The sequence below is a fragment of the Aythya marila genome (genome assembly GCF_965140915.1).
Source record: "Aythya marila genome assembly, chromosome: 21".
Classification (NCBI taxonomy): domain Eukaryota; kingdom Metazoa; phylum Chordata; class Aves; order Anseriformes; family Anatidae; genus Aythya; species Aythya marila.
Genome location: NC_139062.1, coordinates 5,392,017 through 5,418,393, shown reverse-complemented (window position 1 = coordinate 5,418,393; position 26,377 = coordinate 5,392,017). Strand labels below are relative to the sequence as shown.

At 40.9% G+C, this 26,377-nt stretch overlaps 3 protein-coding genes across 7 annotated transcripts in view; all 3 read right to left on the bottom strand.

The window, feature by feature from the left end:
* Window positions 1-6,530, bottom strand: part of TNFRSF8 (TNF receptor superfamily member 8) — a 31,396-nt gene extending 24,866 nt beyond the window's left edge. The window contains exon 1 of the mRNA XM_082777040.1: window positions 6,230-6,530. The gene's annotated coding sequence lies outside the window, so the exon portion shown is untranslated. The remainder of the gene's footprint in view (window positions 1-6,229) is intronic.
* A 212-nt stretch (window positions 6,531-6,742) lies between these two features.
* Window positions 6,743-13,700, bottom strand: MIIP (migration and invasion inhibitory protein). Of its 5 annotated transcripts, XM_082777045.1 has the most exons (10): window positions 12,969-13,087; window positions 11,179-11,366; window positions 10,171-10,641; window positions 9,838-9,940; window positions 9,257-9,368; window positions 8,988-9,052; window positions 8,395-8,524; window positions 7,947-8,043; window positions 6,982-7,089; window positions 6,743-6,905 (listed from the first exon to the last, which is right to left on the bottom strand). In XM_082777045.1, exons 2-10 carry the CDS (start codon window positions 11,347-11,349, stop codon window positions 6,888-6,890), a joined length of 1,275 nt encoding a protein of 424 aa, XP_082633171.1. In that variant the 5' UTR covers window positions 11,350-11,366; window positions 12,969-13,087; the 3' UTR covers window positions 6,743-6,887. The 5 variants fall into 5 exon arrangements, with proteins under 5 accessions (XP_082633171.1, XP_082633169.1, XP_082633168.1 ...); XM_082777043.1 differs by lacking the exon at window positions 12,969-13,087 and adding an exon at window positions 13,584-13,700 and having other exon boundaries at window positions 6,748-7,089; XM_082777042.1 differs by having other exon boundaries at window positions 6,748-7,089.
* MFN2 (mitofusin 2) lies at window positions 13,631-26,186 on the bottom strand. The gene is made up of 18 exons (XM_082777037.1): window positions 26,046-26,186; window positions 25,598-25,776; window positions 24,756-24,891; window positions 24,240-24,402; window positions 23,570-23,694; window positions 23,162-23,270; window positions 22,957-23,064; window positions 22,458-22,611; window positions 22,151-22,218; window positions 21,891-22,012; window positions 21,437-21,563; window positions 20,671-20,775; window positions 19,968-20,070; window positions 19,180-19,400; window positions 18,868-19,017; window positions 17,979-18,175; window positions 17,459-17,593; window positions 13,631-16,625 (listed from the first exon to the last, which is right to left on the bottom strand). The coding sequence occupies exons 2-18, from the start codon at window positions 25,770-25,772 to the stop codon at window positions 16,556-16,558; spliced, it is 2,268 nt and encodes a 755-aa protein (XP_082633163.1). The 5' UTR covers window positions 25,773-25,776; window positions 26,046-26,186; the 3' UTR covers window positions 13,631-16,555.
* Between the last annotated feature and the right edge of the window lie 191 nt (window positions 26,187-26,377).

Below are 26,377 nucleotides of genomic sequence, written 5' to 3'. Positions count from 1 at the left end.
TATATGGCTGTGCTACACTCCAGCCTTCAAGAAACTACATCATTAAGTATCGTTATCCTTAAATTGTCAAATTTTCTGCATTTCTGCTAACAGAGATTTGGACTCCTCAGTGTTTACATACAAAAATATCATACAACTCTAAGCTTATTCATAGAATTGTAAAATGGTTTGGGTTGGAAGGGACCTTAAAGATCACCTGGTTCCAATCCCCTGCCATGGGCAGGGACACCTTCCACTAGCCCAGGCTGCCCAAAGCCCCACTCAACCTGGCCTCGAGCACTTCAGGGATGCATGGGGCACCCACAGCTTCTCTGGGCAACCTGGGCATTTACTTTTTGATTCAGTTGACTCATTCAGAACTTTGATTGAAACAAAAAATTAAGCAGCTAAAAACGTGTCACACAGATCATCTGAATAATGGTACCATGTCTTACTTTTCAACCAAATTTCTTTTACAAATGTCATTTATATAAAGTGGTCAAAAAAAAAACTTTAACCCCATTTTTGTCCTCTCAACTAATTCTACTACTTTATACAGAGATAAAATAACTAATATAAGAAACAAAGAATCTATGTAAAATGTCTATCTTCCTTTCTGGTGCATAGTAGCTTCAAAACTAAAGTGCATTTTGAGTCAGACTGAAACATGAGAAGAGCTGACAGAGAACTCAGTGCTCTCAGGAAAGACTTGGCTTCCATGAAAGAAACCAAAACCATATCACAGAATTACTATGCCCACGGGCTGGCTGAGAGAGAGAGACAACCTTAGAAAAAAGATCACATCATGTCTGTACTTTCAGTAATTCTGACTACAGCTACTGAAAGCTAGCGGTAGGTTTGTATGTTGTCATTCTCCACAGAGAAAGCTCTTGACAGAGACGGTGTTATTTGAATATCATTTGAATTATGCCCTTCCTCCCATACCTTGCTAGATGCAAAGAGGCTCAATAGTGAATTTCCCGTGATCCACACAGGACAGCCACTTGATTGTTACAGCTCTAAATAAAATGGCAGGTAATAAGGATGGGGCAGGTACTATCATGTGAATGCTGAAGCCTTTTAAAGATCTGTTCATGTCCTTTCTTCACGCTTCCCTAGCACTGTTTTATTTTAACGCAAAAGTCTTCTCTGCTGCTTGTTTGTTGGTCATGCTGTTAACCAAAATGACACCCACCAGTAGTTGATTTGGGCCACTCTTTCCACCCCCAGCCAGGGTATTGATACAAATAAATCCACAAGCATCAGCTTTTGACTTTAGCTGTCTTACCTCATATCAAGATCTTTGAAGTTCTATACATCTCACATAAAGTGCAGGAAGGCTTCTAATAAAGCTATCAGCTACATGAAAGGACTGGTAAAAAGCAAGAAAATAAGCATGTGCTTGCCTTTAGTTAGCAAGTTTCTAAGCATATAGAATGTCTAGCCACAAAGCTAATGAGAAGCAGACAGGCTGCAGTAAACTCATAACCTTATTTCATAATAATTTCATCCCTGTAAAAAGTCTACTTGAAATAGTTACAATTATAGTCCAAGAAGCATGCTCAAGGGTTACATTACTTGATATTGATCGCACTGTTATTCTTCACGAGTCTGGTATTGAGCTCCATCTGGTACAGGATCTCATTTTTCAGCTACATACTAGCTGGTCAAATTCTGCAGTGTGAGAGAACGTTGTCAAATCAGACATTTGCCTTAATCTGAATTTTTGTCTTCCCCTGTTGCAAGGCAACTCCTGTTTCAGGAATGTACCTTTTGAGAAGCCATGAAAGCCTGACAAAAACTGATCAACCAAAAGCCTCAGAAAAAACCCTATGCCTCGTGTTGGTATATTGGTGAATGTATTTGATTTTCAGTAGGGAGATCTGTAACAAATTCCTTCTCTAAGCATTCTTAAGCCTGTCGTTGCTCCCAAGGTCACCTGTAGCACATCTTCTTAACATTGTATTCCTATCTGGGGTTTCGGAAGCAAAACTGGACGTTATAGTAATTTCTCCTCACAAGGATATGATCAGGAACTGAAACTAAGATGAAGACTGTCTCCTTTGCTTTCAGACAGAATCAATTGAAGGGATGAAAAAAAAAGACTACAAGAAACTCACAACTGGGACTGGAGAGGAAGACATCTGATGAGGGAAGCTTGGACTGACTGGATACTGTGAATAAAAACTGTGTTAGAAGGAGTGGATATGCAAAGAAATTTTAATAATAGGATTTATTAACTTCTGAGCACCAGATTTAAGATTTTAATGGTGTTCTTTGTACTGCAGTCTAGGTGTTTTATTCAATTCTCTGGTTCATTAAAACAAACCCATCAGATCCAGTTTTCATCGTTTTTGGAAGATGCTACTCAACCAAAAACAGACTTGAAACAGCAAGTATACTAAAGCACTCAACAATTTCCAGTCTGTAAACTTTTGGCAGAAGATGCTAAAAAAAACTTCAGTGTAAAATACTTAATACAGCGAGAGATCTAAGCATAGGACAGAACCAAAGTGAGAGGTAAAAGAGGTTTTTGCGGAGCCCTGTCATTTCACAAAAGTTCTACTTTCAGATATTTTGCATGTGTGAACTGACAGGCAGGTCTTTTGTAGCCAGGTTCATTTACTGCAGCAAAGCATTTAACCCATGAAGCTCATCTGTAAGTCAGTGAACAGCTCCCAAATAAACTAGCTCTTTCAGAATGAAGCACTATTCTGCCATTTACTGGAAATTACTTATGATCTTACTGTGCTCCCAATATCAACTGATTTTTTACTTTGGGAATAAATACACCCTTTCAGAAGATTACTGATATTATGAGCATCTTTCTTCCTTCTGATAACAAGAAGCTCTGCTCACATTTACACAAATACAAATCCAGACAAACTCTAGGGAATTCAACAGAGTAACTCTGGATCTATACTGCTAGAAAAAAAAAGAATGTTACTCAGTACAAGATAATAAGAAGACAAGGCCCAACTTTTCCTTGTTAAATGCTATTTGTGCAAATCTTTTACATTTGTTCACTCGTGCATTTGTAATGTTATTGCTGCAACTGAAAAGCACTCTGCATATGTCTAGGAAGTAAAACAGGGAAACTGAAAAAGCAAAGCTTCCAATTGTATTTATCCTAATTCAAAATCGAAAATAAAATTGCTTCGGAAAGACTAGCCATGTGGTTAAACCACAGGAGTGGGAGTGATTAGTTCCCAGTTCCATCACAGACTTTCAGGGTAACAGTTCTTTTCTTGGTAATCTGGTTCTCCTCATCTAAATGCTGAAAAAGTTTATCTATTAACAGAGAAAAAAAAAAAGTTTTCCTCTGCTGAATCAAAGGAAAGAAATTAGGGAAATATTAGATATTTTTTTGTGAAAGAAAAAATGAATAGGAAGATTTTCAGGATCAATTTTTTTTTCCAGAGTGTTTTAAAGATTAAGCATCTAAACACTGAAATTCTGGGCTCTTATTTTCTTCTTCTTAGCAGCATGGTTTTGTTCTGCACAAACCAATGCAATACACCAGCAAAAGTGGAAAGCCACGTCCTTACATTTGATCTGACATTACCCAGGAAATTTGTGAAATCGAGGGTTTTAACAGAGAAAAGAAGGGGCACAGTTTCTCTTGTGTTTTCAGATTTGACACACACTGAGAACAAACTGGGCTGTGAAAACACGAGTTCTAGAAAGATGAAAGACCCAAAATCAAAGTTTACGAATCACTCAAAAAGCAAGCTCAGGCCACATGCAAATGTTTCACCTGGGGGTTGTGGAGACATCTGGAGATGTCATTCCTTGACCTACTGATAACTACACAGAATGATAAATCAGCACGACACTCAATCTAGATTCAGTATTAATTCTTGAAATGTACTGACAGCAAGAAACACCTGATCCTAAGACATCACTAAAACTACCTCACAATAATCCAAGGGGAGGCAAACAAACAAAATAACACTGATGGCAGTCTAATGCTGCTGTCAAGAAGCAGATGGAGCTCCGTTTTAAAGGCTGAACTCCACTTATCTGTTAAAACAAGTAACTGATGCATTATTTACTGTGCCAGATTTAATTAAGCAAAGCTGGATTTCTCAACTTATGAATCAAGGTTATATGCAGTCAGAAAGAGGAACTAAACTTCCAGCTTTACCATCAAAGCAACTGGTGGTTATCACTCATGCCAAAGGAGAACCAATATAAGTGGGTACGCACACCAGAGCCAGCCATTAACAGAAGACAATGCTGCACAGACTGAGCAAGCATGTTCCAAGTGCTATGAAAAAAAAATATATATATATATATATACATAAAAAATCAGATGAAGACAAGAATGGTCTCACTGTGTCTATCCCAGCTTCTAGAAGTGTGAGCAACACCGTAGCTTCCAGTTTTGCCAAATGCTTACATTATTCTCCAAGCAAATTCTTCCACTGCTATCACACAGAGTGGAGGATCCCTGCCTTCTACCTAATGGATCTTTTATGCCTGTTGCAGGAGACATTTAGGAATAGATTGCTACCTTTCTATGGGCATATTTGAGCTCTTCAAATCAGTTACAGATCCTTCCTTACCAACCGTGGTGGAGAATTCTGTCTCCTTGTGAATTACTGTGCACCTCCGACATGTGGGGTTGCCCCTTTCTTGTTTACCACATGAGGGCAAATCTCCTTAAATCTTGGCCAGAGGCCACACAATAAGCAAGATTGCCTCCAGGAATGGGAGACAAGCTATCCCAGAACCCTGTGCCTGCACAACAGTTTAGTATTTGCATTATTTTGTGCGTAAGGACACGATCCTGGAACTACTGGTGCACTATCGTGAACTCTATTGCTTACCATATCATGTTGATCTGCAGATCTGCAAAGGTCTCCCCCCATCCCGTATCTTACATTCCTGCTTTCCCAATCCAGCCCCCATCTCCACACTGCCAGTATTTCACAACCTCTGCGTCCTACCACCCTTCCTACCACTCTGGCTTCCTACCATATATTCCCACAGTCTCGGCTCTGCTTAGCCTTCTCTCCAGAAATCCCTGGCCTCTCAACCTCCCATTTTCCTAACCCCAAATCCCAGCATCCCAAGCACACTACTCCCACCCTCTGCTCTCCTGCTGAAGTGCAGATTCCAGTACTGATTTCATCACAGCTCAGGCTACTGCAGAGTCCATGATCCAAGTAGAGAAGCTGCTTTAACGCTGAATGAAATAAATACAAATTTTCAGCCTGCAGATAGATGTACTCCTTTACAACCACCCTCAGGTGCCATCTCAGCCACCCTCCTTCATGAAAGGGTATAGTATCTTGGAATGCAGGACAAAGCCACTGGATGAAACCTTCTTACTACACTATAATTCATTAATGTATTCACACCCAAACTACTCATAGCACATTTCCATTTTATTTTAAAATTAATACTTTTTAAAAACTAAAAGAATGTGACCAATTCTATTTGTTTTGCCCTACACATACAACCCAAAGCTAAACTGATCAGTCACACTGTTCACGTTCCATTCCAACAGTCTCACATTGTTTTCATAAACTTGCAAAATTCCTTCCTTGCTTAAAAAAGTCTAATCACACGTTTAATTTATAAATAAAGTATTGAACATATAAGTAAATAACACTGAATAGCAAGAAGCCAAAAACATCACTGGTGTAAACCCAAGAACTTCTGTCATGTTAGCTCCCAGAAATAAATTTAAACCAAGGCTTCTGAATGCAATTACTAGTAAAGTTTTCACAGTAACTCACATAATTCTTAAGGCAGGAATTTCTGTTTCAGGCTTATTGAAGACAAAATAAGACACCCATCTAATCATTTTTAGATAAGGAAAGTCAGATCATTTTGTGAAGTTCAAACAAATCATACCACGTCATACACTTTGTTTTGGTATAGTTTTTAAAACTCCACAAAGTTTTTTGGCTGATCTCCAAAAAACTTGCAAAAACAGAGGTAAGCAGAATTTGCAAACATCTTAAGGCATCTTCTGGCTTTCTGAGTAATAAAATCTTTTATTTTCGTGTCATTTTTCAGGTATATTTCACTGATGTGATACACCCTCCTACAGCTATAGAGATTGAACTGAAAATTGACTGGATTTTTTTATTTTAACTAAATTGTTGAGTAACTCAAGTCTAAGGCACTAGGAAATTGCGTGCCATGTTTCAAGTGTTTGGAAATAAGCATATTTGTATGCATCCCACTGAACCAGGCCATTCATAGACTAATTCCTTGCATTCAAAGCTAAACTTACATTTCTGGTTTACTTAATCGAGGTGGCAGGTGAACTCTATACGTATCTGTTGCTATTGCTCTCCTAGTTTTCCTGTTCTCAGCTCTCTATGCAGCCCCAGGGAGGAAAGCTCACACATCTGCTTAGAAGTAGCTGCAAAATTCACAAAAAGAAAAGTGAAAAGACATATATGAGGGTTTGTACATTGAGATATATGTATTGGATGCTCACAGAGACACGGGACTATGAAAATTAGAAAAAAAAAATCTCTCTCTCAAGATTTATTTTTAACCAAATTAAGTTGTCCACTCCCCACCTCCACCTCTTCCCCAAGGCAAACAAGTCAGTGGTTCACAGTTGAGGTAGTTGTATTTAAATTTGGAGCCACTCTGTAGTGTCCAGATTTGTTTTGCTCCCTCTGCTGAGAAGCCTTGCTAAATCTGAAGAGTGTTGAACGGGTCAGGTTTAGAAGCTGGTCAGTTCTGGTTCCTCCTGACACTCTGGACACCAAGTTCTGGAATCCAAATGAAGACGTCATTAATCAAAGAATGCCAGTGTGTTCCCATTTTGCTGAAGACCGGGGAGCAGAAGAGGTTTCTGCCTATGTGCTGCTGTTACTCAGTTCCGTTTTCTTTTTTTTTTCTTTTTTTTCTTCCAGACATTTTCTTTTGCTCAGCCATCAATGATTATCATACTCCTGAGAGAGATGGAACTGCAGTCACCACCTGTATGATTCACAATGTCTCCATGGAGTGTTTAAAAGCTATTCTTACCACACGGGGATGGTGAGAAGACTTCTCTTCCAGTGAAGCTCGCAGATCCAAATTGCTGAGCATGGAGTTACTGGAAGGGATGATGTTTTCCCAGCCAACCAGGCAATGCTGTGAGAAGAGAGAGGAATGTTATATGGCAGTACTTTTTAGATAAATACTCCACAGGGAGGCACTGGCAAGCTAATTAATTAATTTTTGAAGAGTTTTGTATCACTAAAGAAAGAGAAGAAATACCTTCTACGCAAAACTGCATAGTTATCCCCTCTTCCATCTTCCGCTGGCTAAATTATTTCTAAACCGATCTTCTGCTTTGTGAACTCAAACACCTGACCTCTCTGAACTTGTCTCAACTGACTCATCCAGTGCCTCAAACCTCAAGCTAGGCTTTTTCCTACTTCTTATCTGTAGCTCTGCAGGGCAGTGCTGGGTCTGATAAGTAACACTGCCTGCAGCATTATTTAGTGGCTGGTATACAGGACCAACTCTGCAAAAACAGTTTTAGATCCAACCTTGCCACTATCGGTTATTCCTGAGCTCTACACCATGTGGATACTTCACATAAGCTTGTCTTTTTGACTCTTTAATGCCTTTTAACAGAGATGGGTGCTCTGAGGTATGGTTCTTCTAGTTGAAAGGTCGATACCTGAAATTGAGCAGCTGAATTATGTCCCAGCAGTATACAGCTTTACATGGCACTTTCTTTTCCTCAGCATAAAGCATTCACAGTTGTACCAGTTACATGAAGGTATGAACTCAGGAGCATGGGCAAATGGCTTTTCTTGGTACGTCAGCAACCCAGATCAGAACTTTACTCACCACCACACACAGTCCAGTGACCATTCAATTCAGAAATTTTAGTACAAACTATGAGAGGGAGGAGAGAGTCCTTAATTCTTTCCTTTTGTATCGCAACAATGCTCAACCTGGGCTGTGCAATCAGTACCAGAAAGATGACAGTGACTTACCGAGGGTAATGCTAGACTGTCTGCTGGTTCAAAGCTTTTCCTGCGATGAGCTTTGTGTTTGTAGGCAGGCAGAAGAGTAGACCTGGGAATGCTGACCCTGCAACCACATACACAAAGTAATTGCCTACACCTTCCACAAGGCAGAGGAAATCTGCATGCTTTCTCCACTCAAAATCCAAAGTTAATCAAAAGAAGAATAAAGGCAAGCAGTTTTGTATTCAGGCATTTCTCACCAGCTTCATAAACATGCATTTCTCACCAGCTTCACAACTATTTCTGCTTGTGGAAAAGACTTGTAGGGAGTTTTTAAGCAAGAGATTTCTCTGCCTCGAGAACAGCATCCTTCTGTGGAGCTATTTTGATGCTCTTTTCTCCCTCACATGATCAGCTTTTTCTTCCTATTGTCTCCTTGAGTCCTGCATGTTACAAAAAAATGATGTTCATCTACCTGACATAGGCTGGCTCTTCCAGTGTCTCTGGGGGCTGGTGGGCACGTGGCATCTTACACACGGGACAGGCAGATTCTGAATCCACAGGGACAGTGAAGAGGCGCTGGTTTAATCGATAACAGTAAACACCTGCCACACAGAATAATGAAACCATCATAGCATTTCTAGTTTGTCAGAAGGTTCCTCAACACTTACAATATAAAGCGGTGTTTTACCACAGTGCTACACGTGCATGCTATAGAAACAGAGCTGCTTTTCCTAAAATACCATTTACATTTCCTGTCCCCCAAATAAGTTCCTAAAAAGCAAAACCAAAACTCAACCCCCTCAAACAAAAAATAGAACTGTAGTCAATTACAATAAACCCTGACAAAGTAAGATGACACTGATTGAGAGAGGATGCTTAGAAGTCTCTTCAGAGGAGGAAGTCAAGTCTGGATTAGAAATTACAGTGAAAAACAACACATTTTTCCTTGTCTCACATGATGTGGGGCTTACTCAGAGTAACAGGTAAAGAATGCTTAGTTGTTTGTTCAAAGAAATTGGATTAGGAAGAAACCTGATCTTACACTTATGAGAAATCTGATCTTACACTTATGGGAACTGGTTATCAAATCTTGTTCTTGTTCAGGAATTATGTAATCCAGAGCCTTGGGCCTAAAGAAACACACAAACACATCAGTTAGTGACAGGGGTGTAGGCCCTCTGAACAGCCCCCATCCTTTCCAAGCATACATTCATGACTGGGAGTTAGAGGCCTGCAGAGCCACCCTTACAACTTCCCACTGCAGTTAGACCATACTTCTCATTACTCTGAGGGGATTCATAGCTGCTTCAGCCCTTCCCCTTGTACCCACTTACTCCAGGGGCTGCTCATGGATACATGCTTCTTTGTTGGCCTGTCGGAACTCATGCAGCTCAGCAAAATATTGATCGGATTTTTCTGCTACTGAAGTGTCTGTATCTAGGAGCCCTGAGAATGTGAAGGAAAGAAAAAAGTTCGAGGCTTTACTGATTTTGAGAAAGCACCAAAGCAAGCATTGAGCAAAATGATCAAGTCAGCCAAAGGTCTGGAGCATGGAAGTGGATAATGAGAAGAGCACCCCATCATGTCACGTCAGACATTTCTGGTGTGATTTGGGTTCCTTGTTACGTTCACTCATTTTGGTTACTTGCTGTCTCCTCTGACCCCACTGAGCTTTGTCATTTGCTGCCTGGATTCTCATACCATTGCCACTTCACCACTCTAGGGAAGCAGATATCACGTCTGTCACAGTGCAGCAACAGCTACTGACCAAACCACAGCTCCTCTGCTGAGACTGGCTCCATGGGCTTTATGTCTGTAGCTATGTCACACCAAAACTTAAAGGAAGGATAACCTGCGTTTTAACTCTTGATATTACACATCGTGCCAAGTGCTTTGCTTCAGGTTTAAGATTCACCTGCAATCCAGTCATAGCCCAGGAATGGACGCACAGACCAGCTACTCACAGGCAGGGCATATTCTTCAGGCTCAGACTGAAAAGTCACATGAGCAGCTTCCTTCTGGGAAGAAAAACAATTCGTAAAGACCTCTTACACATCTAGCAGGACATTCAAAGGCACAGCTTGGGAGATAACTGGGAGGTATTTACATGGGACAACTGTGGTTTAGTTTACAGCTAGATCTATAGCTCTACTAGTAATCTGCTCAGAGTAAGCAGTATTCTCCCGACCCTTCCCCACATCCTTCTACTGATTTATGAAAAGGAGCAAGCATTGGTTTCACCATTTACCTTCCACTCTTTGGACTGAGATGTCAGCAGGATTGATTTAGGGGTTATGGGCCCCTTGCTGGTCTCTTTACTTTGTTTTTTGTTCAGTGGTAGGTCCAAGTGAGCCTTCAGTTGTTTTTTCTCATTGAGACCATGTGGAAGAGCGGACTGGTTTTTGTTCTCTCCATGTCCTAGAAGCGAAGTTTCATTCTCCGCACTTTCTTGATCATGGCCATACCTATCCACTCTGCAGGTTTCTCTACCACATGCAGTAATTGTGGACACAGGCATAACATTCTTCTCTTTATCAGGAAAGCTGTAATCCAAACTTACTAATTCCTGCACCTTCATTTGTTGCTGCACCGCTCTGTCATTGCTGCTGCATTTGAGTGAAGAACAGAGGGCTGCTCTGGCTGCATAAGCTCTGGGTTCCGCAGACACCAACGTTGCAGGATCATGTTGAGTAGACACAGCACCAACTTGATTTTCCTTCTGTATGAACATCACATGGCATCAGATTACAAACACTTTTTTATGAGCACAGTGTACTCAACAAGAAAAATCAGCTTCTCAATCCAGCCTGTTCATCCCTTTAAATACCCAAGGGAAAAAACATAGTCTTAATATCATTCATGAGACATCTATCAAGTGTTTGAAGAAGAAAATAAAAGGATTGTTTACAGCTGGCTTACAGCTAAATGCAGCTTCTTCCCAAGCTGAGAAGCTACTAAGCTTTCAGGCTTTATGCTTAGAAGAAACTAAAGGATTATGTCTCATGATAATCCTTCCTATCTTACATTAAGAAACCTACATTTATTAGGTGGCAGCTGATCTTTGAAGACTGCAACGAGAACATATTTGAGACCACAGGACAAACAAAACCCAGAAGTCTAGCTACTTTTCCAACGAGCTCTATGTTCCATGTTCTACCAGCTGTTCCATGTTCACACTGCTCTATAAGCAGAGCTACTGCCTACCAAACAAGGCCCATTTGCTTCCCAGCACTTTTAGCACAGACCCAGCACATACTCCTCTCTTGGGCAAGGGGACAGATCCTTCTGTAGTTGCTACGTTATGAAGAGGTGCTGGAATAAGTGGCTTGCTGGGAAGATGTTTTCTCATCTCTTCCTGCTTCATTCTTAGCTTTTGTAGAAGGTCTTTGTTGGCCTGACGCAGCCTACTCAGGTGCTCTAACTCCATCCTATGGATGTGTTTTCCTGTAAAGCCAGAGAAGAGTGAACCACATGAATGGAAGCATTAAGCAAAGAACCAGGTACAGGAAAAAAAAAAATTAATTGTACTTTCAATTAATTGTAATTGTGCTTTCAGAAGACTTTTCATAAAAATCCCTTACAGGTGTTGGAATACTAGGAGTTTGCTCCTGAGAAATCAGCCAATGTTCAAAGATAAGTCTCAAAACTCTTTACGCTAGGAACAAGCATCACTGCATACCTCTCCAACCCTTGCGTGTAATGTCAAGTGTTTTCTACCCAGAAACCAGTAGCTGACTGAATAGAGGCAGGAAATTCTTACGGGGGAAACAGTAAACATGAAAAAGTCACTTCAAAAAGCCAAATAAGAGATATCTGATTCAGAGGCGGATATTTAGGACAACCATATATAAATCTCCTTTCATCATCTTCTTAAGCATCAAAATTCATATGAATGTGCAGTTAGTATCAATCACAACAACTTCACCATGTGAATAGCAAATATGAATTTATTTACTACAGCCAAAAGAAATATTAAATCAAGTGTTTTCCACACTCCTCAGGCAGGAAGACTTCAAAAGGCTCAGTGATGACACAGTACTGGGGCTCTTACAATTCCAGTCCCACACACTAATCACTAAGGGTTATTGCCCTTTTATTGGAAGAGGGGTAAAAAAATGACTTTAAAACAAAACAAATAGAACTTATTTTGGTTGTTCCGTCATGCTGTTCAAGATGTTTACAATGTCATAAAGTCCTCTAAATTTGCAGAAAGTCTCTTACTAAAAAAATAAAAGAGACAGGGTCTTTGTCTAACATAATCAATTATGTTCTAAATTAGAACCACGTGTTTCTCTACGACCTTCTCTACGACCAAAGGATCCCTAAGTCCTCTAAAAGCTTGTCTGATTTGTTTTTGCATCTGCTTCCTTAGCAACTGAGCATAAGGAATCAAAAGCATCTACCATACAACAGTGCTGGGAGGAGCCACGAGCAGTGCTACCAACCAAACCCACCCACAACACAACTCTAAGTTACAAGAAAGGTGCACAACTGGACATAAAATAGAAATATCAGTCTCGAGGCACTGAATTTATTTGAGAGCATTTAAACAGAACAGTTCTCACAGCACTGACAGGGCAAAGCTAATGGCACCCTCTCACCATTGCTCACCAGAAATCGAATACTCAGAAATTAACATTAGTCAAGGGACTTTCTGGGAGGGTTTTACCAGATGAGATCCACTCTTAGCATAATCGACAAGAAGCTCTCGTTCGCTTTTTATGCTCTACCCCGAGGGCTCGAGCTTATGAAATTGCCTGAGCGAGATTCCTTTGCGAAAGGGAGCTCAGTTTGTCTAGGTAAAACACCAACAGATCCCTCGGGAACTAAGTAGCCGCATCTTGGAGACGTCCAACACCTCTGCAGAGCTTCCCAGGCCAGCTCCGGAGCAGGCTCGGCTCTCCCAGACCCACAAGGAGCGAGAGAGGCAGCCCCGGGCGTTACAAACTCCCCTCCCGCCTCCCAGAGGCGAGGCGGGCACCGAAGCAGGGCCGGTCACCTCTCCCTGCTCCCCCCCCACAACCAGCTCCGCGTTTCGGGGCCCACCTGTGCCGCCTCTCGGGGGCGATCCCGCGGCCGGGGGATCCCCGGGCCCGGCTCCAGCCGCCGCCGGGCTTCCCCCGGGCAGCCCCGGCCCCGCCGTTCCCGCAGCCCCGCGGCCGCCACACGGGGCCGGGCCCAGCGCCTCAGCTCCCGGCATGCGCGGGGAGCTCGGCCCCGCCCCGGCCCCGGAGAGGGCCCTGAGGGCGCTCCCTGCGCACGGGGAGGCAGCCCCAGCCCTGCTCCTCTCGGATTCACGGCTCGGTGCCTGGGCAGCCCAACTATTCCAAGTCCCAGGGAAGATAGGAGGCAAAGCCTAGCGCTGGAAGCGGCTTTTTCAGTCTTAGCACAACCTAGCAGCTGAGAGTACTCACTCAGCACCGCCCTTTCACTCTATTCATGCAGTAGTTGCTGGCCACTACATCCTACGATATTCTCAGGAACTTAAGATTCAGTTTTGACATTTTTATATAACTTAGGGATCTCACAAGCTTTCTGTCAGCTCTTTCAGTACCATCCCTCTCAACTTCTCACAGTATGAATGCAAATAAAAGGCCGCTATCGAACACACAATTTACTACAACACAGTAGCACATCATCATCAGAACGTATCATACTTACACTTGAAGACTTTGTATCAAGTTATGCAGAACACAGCAGAAGAAATATTTTTCCAATTCATTTTTTATTTTGGTTTCCATTGCTTACAGCATTGATACAGGAATAATTCATGCAAATTTATCACCTTAAATACAGCAAAGAGAAAACTCACTGGTAAGAGTATTTTCCAAGAGCTCCATCAACATAACACAATCAGAAGATAAGTAGCAGCAATAAGATAAAGTGCATTTAGCTGACGTTCTTTAATAAGAGCTTGGGGGAAGAGTGCTTTTGGAATTACCTCTTCTAAAAATTAGTTTATCATTCCTTACGACAAGCAGAAGATAATCTCCTTGCTAATAGTGTTCTTTCATCCACCAACCTGAATTAAAGAAGTACAGCTGCATTTTGTTTAAGAGGAAACTAACTCATACGTCTTTCTGTTAAAAGTTTGATTCTTGATCATTCAGCTTCTAGTGTCAAGGGTTATGCACATACTTAAAAAATACTTCCCTCCCCTGTTAGCAGTTTTGCTTCTTAAAAAATTCAAGTGGTTCTTTCCCCGTTCTATAGGTTAGGTTTCACCCCTGCAGTGAGAATGCCTACATCACCAAAATCCGAACAGTGTCAGAAACACACACATGGGCAGGACACCAGATTCTAAGAACCCATCAATCTCTTTCCGTTTACAAATCTGACCCTGGCTTTGAAGATCAGATCACTTATCAGATTTCCTCTAAAGGCCTGCTGTAGAGATAGTAGCAGCACGTCTTCAAAGGCAAGATCAGCACTTCAGGTAGTCTAGAGCTGCTGAGTAGTTCTACCCTCTACCTCAAATTGACAATTTCCTGTTGTATCAGAGATCTGCTTAATGTTTTAACTCAAAAGCACGGTACATTGCCTATTAGAAATGCATATATAATAGCTTGGGAGACTAAAGATCTGAATTTATTCACCTAATACCTACAGCAGAATAACAGTGGATGATTCCACTTACTCTGGCATACATCACCTCAAGCCTAGAGAACACATTTCCAATGGCTAGGACTCAAATTTCTCTTCCCCATTCTCAGTTCTGATATTTGTGTACTGGCAGCTGCAGCTGCCCGAGGAAACTGAACAAGGCCAATAAGGAGCCCTCTGATGAAAACAGCTTTTCAGTTTGGGTTGCATTCAAAGCTGTCCCCAGGAAGTGAAAGGTTTTTTTGCCGTCTGCATTCCAGGGAACTAAGCAGAGTTTCACTGCCAGCTCCTACATAACCAAGATACTTCAAGTCTTACTGCTAATCTTTAAACAGCCTGAAGTACTTACTGACACTCTGCTATTTTTTCTCCCTCTAGTATCAGGCAGCTTCTTCTCTGGACCTTCACACGAAGTGGTGAACTTGTCACAGGCACATACATTCACACCTGAGCACAAATGAGAAGTCCTAAGGCTAGCTGATACCATTTTCAATTGAATAGTCTTACTCTCAATACAGCAATGACAACAAAAAACACTTTAATAGTTCTGAATTGAGCTGTGACCTGCTCACAGATCATTCATATTCTCTAATGTTTGATACTGAACGGATTTTGGTTGACCCTAACCTCAGAATTAATTACAGGATCTGATTCTGGATTCCTGAGGGACATTTTGTGGGGAATATACAGGTCATACCCAATACATGGTAAAATACAGATCCACCAAGTGGAGAAGAAGCTTTGCAACATAGGAGCCTGATCCTGGTACTAGTGAAATCAGTGGGAATGTCTCCTCTACCAATTTCAACACAAAGAGAATCACGTCCTTATAATTCTCAAATTTTATACTCAAAATTAATTTGCTTCAGGGCAGAACTCAATAATCAATTTGATCTGTTTGCAAATAAAAAATGTCTTAAAAAACTTAACCCATTCTTACCCTGGCATTAAATAGGAAGGACAGGTCTCCCACCTTCAGACTTTTAACAGAAGAGAAACAACGAATCATATTACTGCAAGGACTGTAACATCATATGGGAACTCTACATGAAGTATAATCTCTTACAGCTTGTAATCCCCATGCTGCCCTCATGGCCAAATAATGGTAATGGAATTCCAAAGGCCTGCTTCCAGAAACACAGCTGTGCAATGCCAAAAAACCCCCACATTCATCAACTTATTTCATAAAGCAGTTATTTACATTCTGTAAAGTGGCTCATTTTTTCATTCCTAATTTTCTTCCTCAACAAAATGCCAAATTATCAACACTAACTCCTTCCCAGGAGCTAGCTATGATGTTGCAAACTATTTACCTATGATGTGAAATGGGTCAGACTGCATTATTAAATAGCTTTGAAGAGGAAGAAAGTAACTCCAAAGACAATAAACGTACCAAAACAAAATCTTGGTCAGTCTTGCTCTGGAAGAGAACTAGGTTTTGTTCACAGGTTTAAACATGCTGACAGCAATAAACCTTTCTATGAAGAGAAACAGTGCAGCGGTTCTTTGCCATGTTCTACAATAATGGAAGGTTTACCTAGGAGATAGGCTTCCAGGGGCTATAAAAGTATTGTGAAATTGCTATTACTTGTGTGCATGAGATCACTGTTTAGAAAAACAGCTGCTTGTCACATACATAAACTTGGGGCTTTGAAGTCAAAAGCTCTTAGTGTAATAAAACGAATGACTCCATAAAGAATAACATTTAACCTGATAAACATTTGTTTTTAAACTTGACTGTTACTGTACCTCATTTTGATTTTAGCAGCCCCCTGTAAATGTATGAAGCACACATTGCTTCTGAAGTAGCCTGGTCTCCCAAGCAGGAAAAGGGAGTTATAAACAGCTAGTGTTTAGAGGTGGGACACAAAACAAGGATGCAGAATCCTACTGTTCACACAGCAACTGGAAACATAGCGACAGACTTCTGCTCACTCCCTTTAGGGATTCCATCACCCACCACGTTCTCTGCAGTAACTGAAAGAGCACTGAAGGGAAGAAATGGTGTTGTTTTTCCTCTTCTTCCCACACTATCTGCTTTGCTGCAAGTACTGATGTGTGAACATGTTAAGTTCACTGTCAAGCCAACCCGCTTTATTCCTGTGAAGACAAAAAATCTCTATTAGGCAAGTAAAGTTCTTCTCAAGCCAATCTGAAAGAAGCATGACTAAGATTAGTCAACAGCAAGGGGTGGAGAGGAGTGCCAAGGAGGTCCATTCCAAAATGCTACTAGCATTGCTCATCTCCTTCAGGTCAGGAACACTAGCCAGCTAATAATCCCCAGTTTTGAGGTTCATAATGATATCTTGGCCACAACTTCAAATTGATCTTAATATTTGCGTAGGTATGGTATGGTTGAAAAATTCTTCCCAACAGCTTTTGCAGGGTGAAGTCAAACGTCAGACTCAATTGTGTACAATGGTGAGGGAGAGACTTTACATGATTTTCATAACCTGAAGAGTTTGTAGAAGTAGAGGGCTGTATGGTCTGGTTAACAGAAAGGAATTTTAATTCCATACAAACCAGATGAAAGAAGGAGAAGGTGCTTTTGAGATAAAAGAGTTAAATGACTGTTGACAGTACCTGAGCTTAGCATCTTTCCTTCTTCTATCAGGCAAAACAAAAAGCACAGCTCACCAATACCTCAAGAATATCCTCTCTCACCGAAGAATCTAAGTGACTTTCTATTTAGAGGCTGCAGAATATTGTTTTGATATCTCTGCCAGACATTTTAATATACTGTAGCAATTTTTTAAAATATAATACTAAAAGGGAACAACTTGTTATGGAAAGATGTTGATGTCTGCACATCAAAACCTATGACAGAAGAAGAACTATGCTCAGAGACACGTCCTAATCTGAACATCATGGGACAATCACAGGAAAATCAGCTGTATGCAGATGTCTGTATACATGTAATAAGAATATCTCACCTGAGCAGTTTTGCTTTGCTCTGCAGTGAATCCAGAACTTCAATTTTTTTATTCAGAGCAGAAATTTCCTGCTCAAGATTCTCCCGTGTGACATCCACTTGCTGACATAAATGAGCAAATGTTCCAGCAAGCTCTCTGTGAAACAGAAATAGTTGGACAGTGAAAAGTAAGATCAAGCACTGAATTCAAGGAATAAGCCCCTCTGATGGACAGTAATGACACTGACTCAGATGAAAACATCTTTCCGCTTTTGCACAAGAATACATTAGTCAGAGCCCTAACATTTGAGAGACTGAAGTACATTAAGACTAAAGGTTAATATAGCACCCACATAATACATCAGGTTATTCAAAAAAAAAACACACCCCATAATGTTCTTTTAGAACACATCATACGTTTTTAGATTGAGTTCAATATGCAGACTTATCTTACTTTAAGAAGGAATATAATCCTACAAAAACAAACAAACAAACCAACAAAAATGCAACAGAATTTAGTTAGGTGAATATAGGGAACTCACTGTTGGACTTGGTGGCTGCAATTAGAACCTGTATAGCTGACAATGAGCTGCAATTTCTCTCCAGCATACTCCACAAACTGCCGTTTGAAAGCTCTCTCCTTTGCTTTTGTAGTCCAGGTGAGACGCTCATATACATAAAGAAGCCCATAAAGGCCAAAAGAGAGAGCAATCAGTCTCCAACCCACAGCCTTCCAGACCTAAAACAAGCACAGGGAAAAGCAAGTAACACAATCATCATCTAGGAATGGTGCTGCTTCCTAACAATGGTGCACAGAATACTGCACTTGTATTTTAGGCACATGAAAATAAGCCAGAAATCTCCAGAGACAACCCTGACTCGCAAGTAGTTTCATTGGTCAGATAGCTTACTACTGATTTCCTATCTACAACATAAGAATACCAATGGGTTAACTTTTCCAGGACATTTAAATTGCAATTACACATGCAAATGATCTTTGCCTATTTCACAGATCCTTGTTTCTGAAGAAAAAGACATTTTTAGGAAACCATTTTCCCTTTGAGGAATTGTTCATCCCTAGACACTCTGGATTCAAAACATTCTCCCTCCCCCTCAACTTTAACCCCTGTTCCCATTCCTCTGTCAATGGGAAAAATACTAATTCTTCCTTTATTCTCACAGGAATATCAAAGATTATTTAATTTTTATAATTTTTAATTTTTTATAACATACTTGGAAAGCTTTTTATCTTCACAACTATGACTCCCAACAGAACTAATATGCAAAAAAGCTCAATATTTGCACTCAAATGGAAGATAAAGTATTTCATTATCTGTGAACTGGGAATATCTACAAGACTCAGTAGTGCAACTACTTTTCAAGTCAGTGCCAAGGTTATTTATATAAACGCTTCTCAGACTGTCAACCCACCACTCCACCAACCACGATGATCCCCATGGAAGTTCGGGAAGTTAACGAGGCCAGTCCAGTGACCATTGACACCATGAGCTCTTCCTGGGTCATAGAACCCTGAGGCAAAGGAGGCAGGCTAGGATTTGCTGGTGTCAAAGGGCGCTGAACCTAATTTGAAAAGCAAGGACAAAAACAAAATTAAAAAATAAAAGCAAAGTACAGGAAAAAAGAATGCAAGACACTGCCCTTCCCACTAGAAAGGCAGCAACAACCAACCACTGGAGTTAGGAATATCACAACTACCTCTGATCACCCAGCAAGGTATCTCACCTGGTCATTATAGCCCATCAAGGCCCGACGACCATTCTTTGGTCCCAAAAATCTGTTCACCAGCATTGTCCACCCAAGAGAGAAATGGAATTCTATGTCTTCTTGGAAGTCAGCACAAAGTTTATCACAGTTCAGATCGTAGCTGAGCGTGAAGCACTGTCGAGGAATTAACATGTCTATCTGGCCTCGCAAAGACACTGGGAGAAGGGGTTTTAAGCCATCTGCAAGAACAGAATATAAACACATACAATAAATGGGTGATTGAGTTCACAGTAATTAAAAGGACTTGCATTCCATAATCAGAGCGCTTACTGGTTATTCAATCCTCTGCAGTTATTTTTGTTAGTATTTAAATTTCTGGAAGCCAAGCGCCTTGCAAAGCAAGAGCCACATCACAAAATATCATTCAATTCTTAGTTCTTTAGATCAACTCGGAAGTCCTTCCATGGATGCTTACAAATCCTTACAAGTAACTGCAGTTTACACTTTAGCAATAGCTTGGAAAACAGAATCTGAAGGCCAGTTCCTAAAGTGTTGCTCTCTCAGTCACAATGGATTAAGGTGATTGCTTTAGTAATTAATATAGTCACTGAACAAGTTCAGGCACACTGTGGGAAAAGCAGGAATACCTAGTCCTCTAAATATAACTGTTACTAATCACGTTGGAAACTAAGACAATGCTGCTGCACATCAGCCATCAGAGTAAAAAGAAAACCCGAACATCTACCTAATTATTGTGTATTACAGTAAAAGAAAAAAGAAAGGGAAACATTTCCTGCAGAACTGACCTATCATTTCTTGCTGCATTGTCTGCAGAGAAGCTGTGATTGCATTGGAGCAACGATCTGACATGTTACGGCCCAGACCTTCCTCAATGTGTTTATGTAGCTCCTGACAAACAAAAAAGGGTTACAAAAGTTATTGAGATTAAATAAACATAGGTAAGATGCAAGTTAGAGGCGCTAGAGCTTACCAGTTAAAAAAAAACCACAAAACAAAACAAAACTCAACAAAACTCCCAGAAGAGGAGCATGCATTCTGTCTGCCCAGTCTTCTAGCATCAGGGTTTTTTTTCCCCTCTTTCTTTAGTGAAGGAGAAAAAAAACAAACCATGAAAGCTCACATACTCTGCAGACTAGGAAAGGTTTGATGTATACAATGCAATACATCATACATGTATTCACTTATCACTTAAGTTAGCTTAAAAAAACAAACAACAACAACAAAAAACAACAACAACAACAAAAAACAGAAAAACACCAAAAGATTTCCTTCTTTAAACTTAAAAAAACAGAAAACTGTCCAAGTGCAGAAGAAATGTGAACAAATGACATTTTACAATATGAAAAGCTCAGTTCTTCTCAGTTGGAAGAATGTTAAACATTTCAAAGAGCTGACCTAAGTACTGACTCAGAGCCTGATGAGTAAAAAAAAAAAAAAAAAAAAAAAAGGCCTGCTTCTTAAAGGTTGCTTAAGCCAACCACCACTTACGTTCTTGTAAACTTTCAGAACTACTTGAGATGGATGGAAATCTGCTTGGTATTCATCTACCAACACGGAAAGCCGTCTGATTTCTTCTGCCATTGCATTTGATACCTGCAGAAACAGCCATATGGGATGTTGTGCCCCAAAGAGAGTCTGAAAACCACCGCTGAATCACACATTTCCAAAAAAGCACTCTTGAACACTAGACACTATGATTTTGCAGCACCACATTGCCATTGTTTGCCAACTGCAATACCAATGACTAGCAAAGAAGATGGTGTAGAATATGCTTTGTGTAACAATTCAGAAAAAAAAGTCAAAATATGATGTGTGAAAAACGAATAGGCTTTTTCTATATATTCATAATTGAGCTAAAATGGTGTGTTATTATTGACAGCAAGAAAATTGACCTTGTTATTCAAGACTGAAATAAAGAAACTTGTCTGGAACGTTTTATCATTTTAGAAAGCATTCAATGCCAAAATGTAGTAGCAATAATTCAAACATTAATCTCACTGTTTGTTTAAAGCATCTTATGAGTCTCTCTGAAAGTTGTCCCCACGTATTATACTTTTCCTTTTATTATCTCTAGGAAAAAAAAGCAAAACAATAAACAAAAAAATTCCCCTTCTTCTGAAAGTATTCTCTCTCTTCCCATCTGTAACTCTCACTTCCATATTATTTCAAACCTTTGTCAGCACTGAGCGTATCTACAACCATGCTGGTGGCTGGTTCAGACCATCTTTTCTCTTCAGCAGTCACTCATCCTTACCTGCCTCTCCACTTCTTCTGTGATCTGTTTTATTTTCCGCTTGTAGTCTTGAGTAAGGAGCTCCAGCTGTTTGTCAATAAAACCTAAACGTTCCTGTCGCTCCTCTCGCATTTCCAGACAGTAAACTCTGATGGCAAGAAGGACACATCAAAAAGCCAGGTAAGTGCATTTCTTATCTGTAGATACCTTTCGAATTCCAGAGACAAAAGACATTCTCCTGCCCAAGAACAAAGTATGCCAGTATCTATAACATATTAGACACACATGGCATACAGGCCAAAAAGGATTTTCCTCTCCATACTTTCACAATTCACTAGAAGCAAGACTACTAGTTCACATCCTTCCTGCTCCCAAATCCTCTGTATCCCACTTTGTATTTTAAATGCTCACGTTCCCTTAAATCTCTCCCAGAACACAAGCTTCAGTCATGTATTAAGCATCAGCATCTCCTCACCGCTGTTCCTGGGCAGCGATATGCACAGAATCCATGATGAGACGAACATCTTCGGCAATCTGCTTTGCTCTCACTGTATGCTGCTCAAATTTTGTCTTTACTGCTGACTGGGAGATACATTCCTGTACGTAAGAAGTAGCCGAGATTAGCAGCAAGCAGAAAAAGACTAACACCATTTCTCCTTCTCATGTTTATAACCTCTAGTCCCCAGCCTTTCAGAAAAAAAGCCTAAACAGAAAGTTAGCACATGTAACACTCACCTCAAATCTTCTCTCAAAGTTCTGAAACTCAAACATTCTCACTTGAAACCCATCTGCCAGTGCTCCACCTGAGAGAAGAAAAGTACAAAACAACCACTTACATTTTGAGAAAGCAGTAAGATGTTTGACATCAGTAAATATTCCAGCCTAACCTTGGAGCCAACGCAAAAGAGTTGCTAAGTCATCTCTTTGGTTTTGGCTGCTCTTTTAATAATTTGACCCACCCCCGTTTTGTCTCGTTTTGGGACAAGGAATTCTACATTTCTTCCCTATAAGAAAACTGAAAGTCTCTGTTAGCTATTTTTACCTCCTTCCGGCATCCCTTGAGCCTTTTGAATCCTGGCATTCAGCACTTCTTTTGCAGACACAAAGAAAATTCGATCCCCTGCCTGTGCTCGATCCACCACACCCAGCTCATCTACCAGGAAACTGGTACACCGCTCCATGTGTTGTCGACGTACCTGAGGGATAAACAGGAAAAACTCTTCATGCAGTTAAATCCACTTTATACTCCTTCTCCAAAGTTAGATCAGGTACACAGATGCCCTCTGCTGGTCTAAGCTACCAATGTAAAACAGTAATAATAACAACCCTTGCTGTTTATAAAATCCTCCAGAAGTTATCCAGGTCATCTAACATCAAAACGCCCCAGTGAAAGTTCTTTATTTCCTTCTTACAAATCTCAGGAGTCTTGTTCAGACTGCTGTGCTATACTCCCTTTAGTCTGCAAGCTATGGTAGTAAAAACCCGAACTGCAGACCCTATAATGTCCATGCAGCTAGGAGGAATTGAAATACACCACAAACCTCTTCCATGTATTCTGGTTCAGAGGCAGATGCATCCCAGCGGTTATTTAAAATAAATATATTGGGTCGAGACAGACGTTCATTCACCTTGTGAAAGAATTGTTTCTCCTATGCAAAAAGGAACAAAAACACTTAAATTAATATGTATAAGCTTTTAAACTTTTAGACAAATTCACTTAAAACTAGCAAGTGGATTTGAACATACAGTTTGCATCAACGTTGATTCTGAATTTGCCACCAGGACAAACACATCAGCATCTAGACAGAACTTGTCAATCCAGCTGTCCAGCTCTGTGGTTACATCAATGCCAGGGCTAGCAGTAAAAAGAGAAGAGATGTTACTATGCTGTAGAAACACTAAACATATAATTTAAAAAGTTCATAAGACATGTGCTCCAGCTATTCAGGGCAGCTATTTCCCATGTCTGAGCTACAGTGTCCAGAGGTGATGCAGACTAATCAAGAGAAATTGTGGCTGTTAATTACAGGAAAGGACTTTGGTCACTGTCACAGAGAACAGGGTCACTTCCATTGATGTTTGCTAAATTTATATTTGAATACATCTATGTAATAAATCTATGATAAAGAGGAAAGGAAAGAAAGACATTCTCACCTGTCCATGAGCACCAGGTCATCCTTTAAGAGAGGGCATTTGGAATTGGGCCACATTACGCTGACTAGACTGCCAGCATTCAGAAGCTCGTCTTGATGAAGGGCGTGAGCCAGCTGATTCACTGTCTACTCGAAACAGGGAAAAAAAAAACGGATGCTAAAACTTTTTAACACAATTATCTTCCTTCAGGGTTGTTCACAATTCAAGATAAAACAATAAAACCCAACTTTGTATCTTTTTTCTCCCTGGGATTTTTTCCACATACAACTTGTTTGAGTCTCCCCAGTCAAAAAACAGCCATCTAATAAGAGTTTATGAGAAAGTTTCCTGTTAAGAAGGGCTGAGGAACTATCAGGAAGGCTGTAACCTTGGTCAGTTATACTGAGCTCAGAAGAATTTCCTGAATCATTTCAGCTCCCTGTTATCACTCACAATTACAGCACGTCATCTATCACATAAAATGTACAAGCCCTGTCTTATAGCTTCCTTCATTCCTCCCTTCCTACATCAAAAATCCTGCTCCTAATCTCTGCTACTTCAATAATTAAAATCCTTAACTGTGAAAAATGTATTCAGTGTGATTTAATTTTCTTGTTCTTTCCATTTTCTGGCACCTCTTAAAATAAGGACAGCGCTCTTCTCCTTTATTTTATGCTTAAGGGAAGTGTACCTTAACATTCTTCTTTTCCTCTGAGCCTTCAGTAAGCAGGAAAGCCTCATGTCCATCTGTCCCTTCTACACGCAGGAAACAATTAGTGGTGTGTCCAATTCCTGAAGGAAGGACTTTGTCCCACAGCATAGCATTTATCACCGTGCTTTTTCCATTGCTTGTCCTGGAGAGAGATCACAGGATGGTGTAGCTGGGCTTCTAAGATTCAGGTATACTCATTTTGATGTAACAAAAACCAATCTTTCTAAACCAAAGCAGTTCCAGAAATAACAATTTAGGTACCATAGGCAACTTACAGAAAAACTTTTCTATTTTTTATTTTAAAAATTCTTCCTAATAGATTACGTTCCACAATATTGGTGTCCAATTCACAAAGTACTAGCACCAGGGACATCTGCTACACGTTGCATGCAGAAGCGCTAGTGCTTCTATAAATATTTTTTACTGGCTTCGATCCCAAAAATGCAAATTGCATTACCAAGTAGGGAGCGTAGGCAACGTAAGCACGTGACTCACCTTCCAAAAAAAGCCACTTTCATGTGTCTCCTTGCCAGCACTTCACTAATGCCACTGACTTTTGACAGATAGCCTTTGACTTCCAGTACCTGCTCTTCTGTGGTGACAGGATCAAGCTCAACATTCTTGTGCGTTTCTAAAATCAAAATATATCATGCCTCTGAATTCCAGAAGTCATCTAAGTACAGGATGAAACATCTCCTCATAATGTAACACACACAACCAAATATTAATGTGTCCCACAGACCACATGGGTAATCTTAAACCATACAATTACACCCTGAGGCAATTTTGCATCAGCTGGTCTCTTTTACGTATCTAATAACCATTCTTATCCTTAGGACTGCCTTGAACAGAACACATCCAACACTTCAAACACCCCAGCACTCTTAAAAAATCTTCTGCATGTGAAGCTGGTAGAGCCAACTACTGGCATAAGTTCCACATGACTAGCAATGACATGTCCAGGCTAGAACACTGTAAAGATTATAGGCACAAAACCAAACAAGCCTTGCAAAGTTCATTAAAACAAACAAAAAAAACAACCCTGCCAAACAACAACAAAAAAGCAGCTTGCTATCTAGCTCAGTTTCATAACAGGTATGAACTACTTATGTCAGGTTTAAAATACGAACCCTGAACACTTCATCCACAGTCAGTAAGTTTTTTTTTTTGTCCTTCATATGAATATTGACATATAAAGAGATAGGCCTTTATAAATAAGAACAAAATCAGGTCTAGCAGAGCCATTTAACCAAATACGGGTTTTTTGGTGAGTGCTTGGGGGAATTATGTGTGGGCAAAAGACCATTACAGACTCGTGGTGGAAGGGTTCAGCTTACCTTCCAGGAACGAGGAGCTCTCATTGATGTATGCAGCCAACTGTTCAAAAATACCATTGATTTTCTTCTTTGCAGTGACAAAATGTTTAAGCGGAGAAGCATTTACCTCAGCCATGTGTCTTTTATCCTTCTTCACTGCAACTATTGACTTGGAACGACTAAACAATAGTGACATTGCGCTATAGGGAAAAAAAATGCAAAAAATAAAAGTAACTCACCCACAACTGACAGCTATGCAAGTGTCCAACATTCATGGAGTAGACACCTGACAAGAACTTGACAGCTAAACGTTTTTAGGACTAAATCTTCTTTTAAAGAAGGATTTTTTCAATTTTCCACAATTATAAATTATTCAAATATCGGGAACAAAAGGAGTCACCTTTCCTCCCTTCCAGCAGAGAGGCCCCAGCCCCCCCTGCAGAGCACCGCTCCTCCTGGCCCCGCTTACTTTCCGGATGAGGGTCCCGCCTCACACGCCAGGCATGGTCAGCTCCAGCCCTCCTGGAACACGAACGAGCGCAGCTCTCCCGCCTTCCCCTCGCCCTGGCCGGCCTCGATCCCGCAGCTCCTCCGGCGACGCGGAGCCCAGCCCGTCCCTGCGGCAGCGGACGAGGAGCTCAGCCCTGAGCAGCCCGGCTCCGTTCCCTGAGGCGACCGCCACCGGCCTCCCCTCAGCGCTGTCGCGGCAGCGGGCGGGAAGCGGCCCCTGACAGGAGGCGCCCCCCCGCAGCCCCGCCCCGCCTCTCACCTTCACCGCCGCTCGGCCGGTGCCGCCATCTT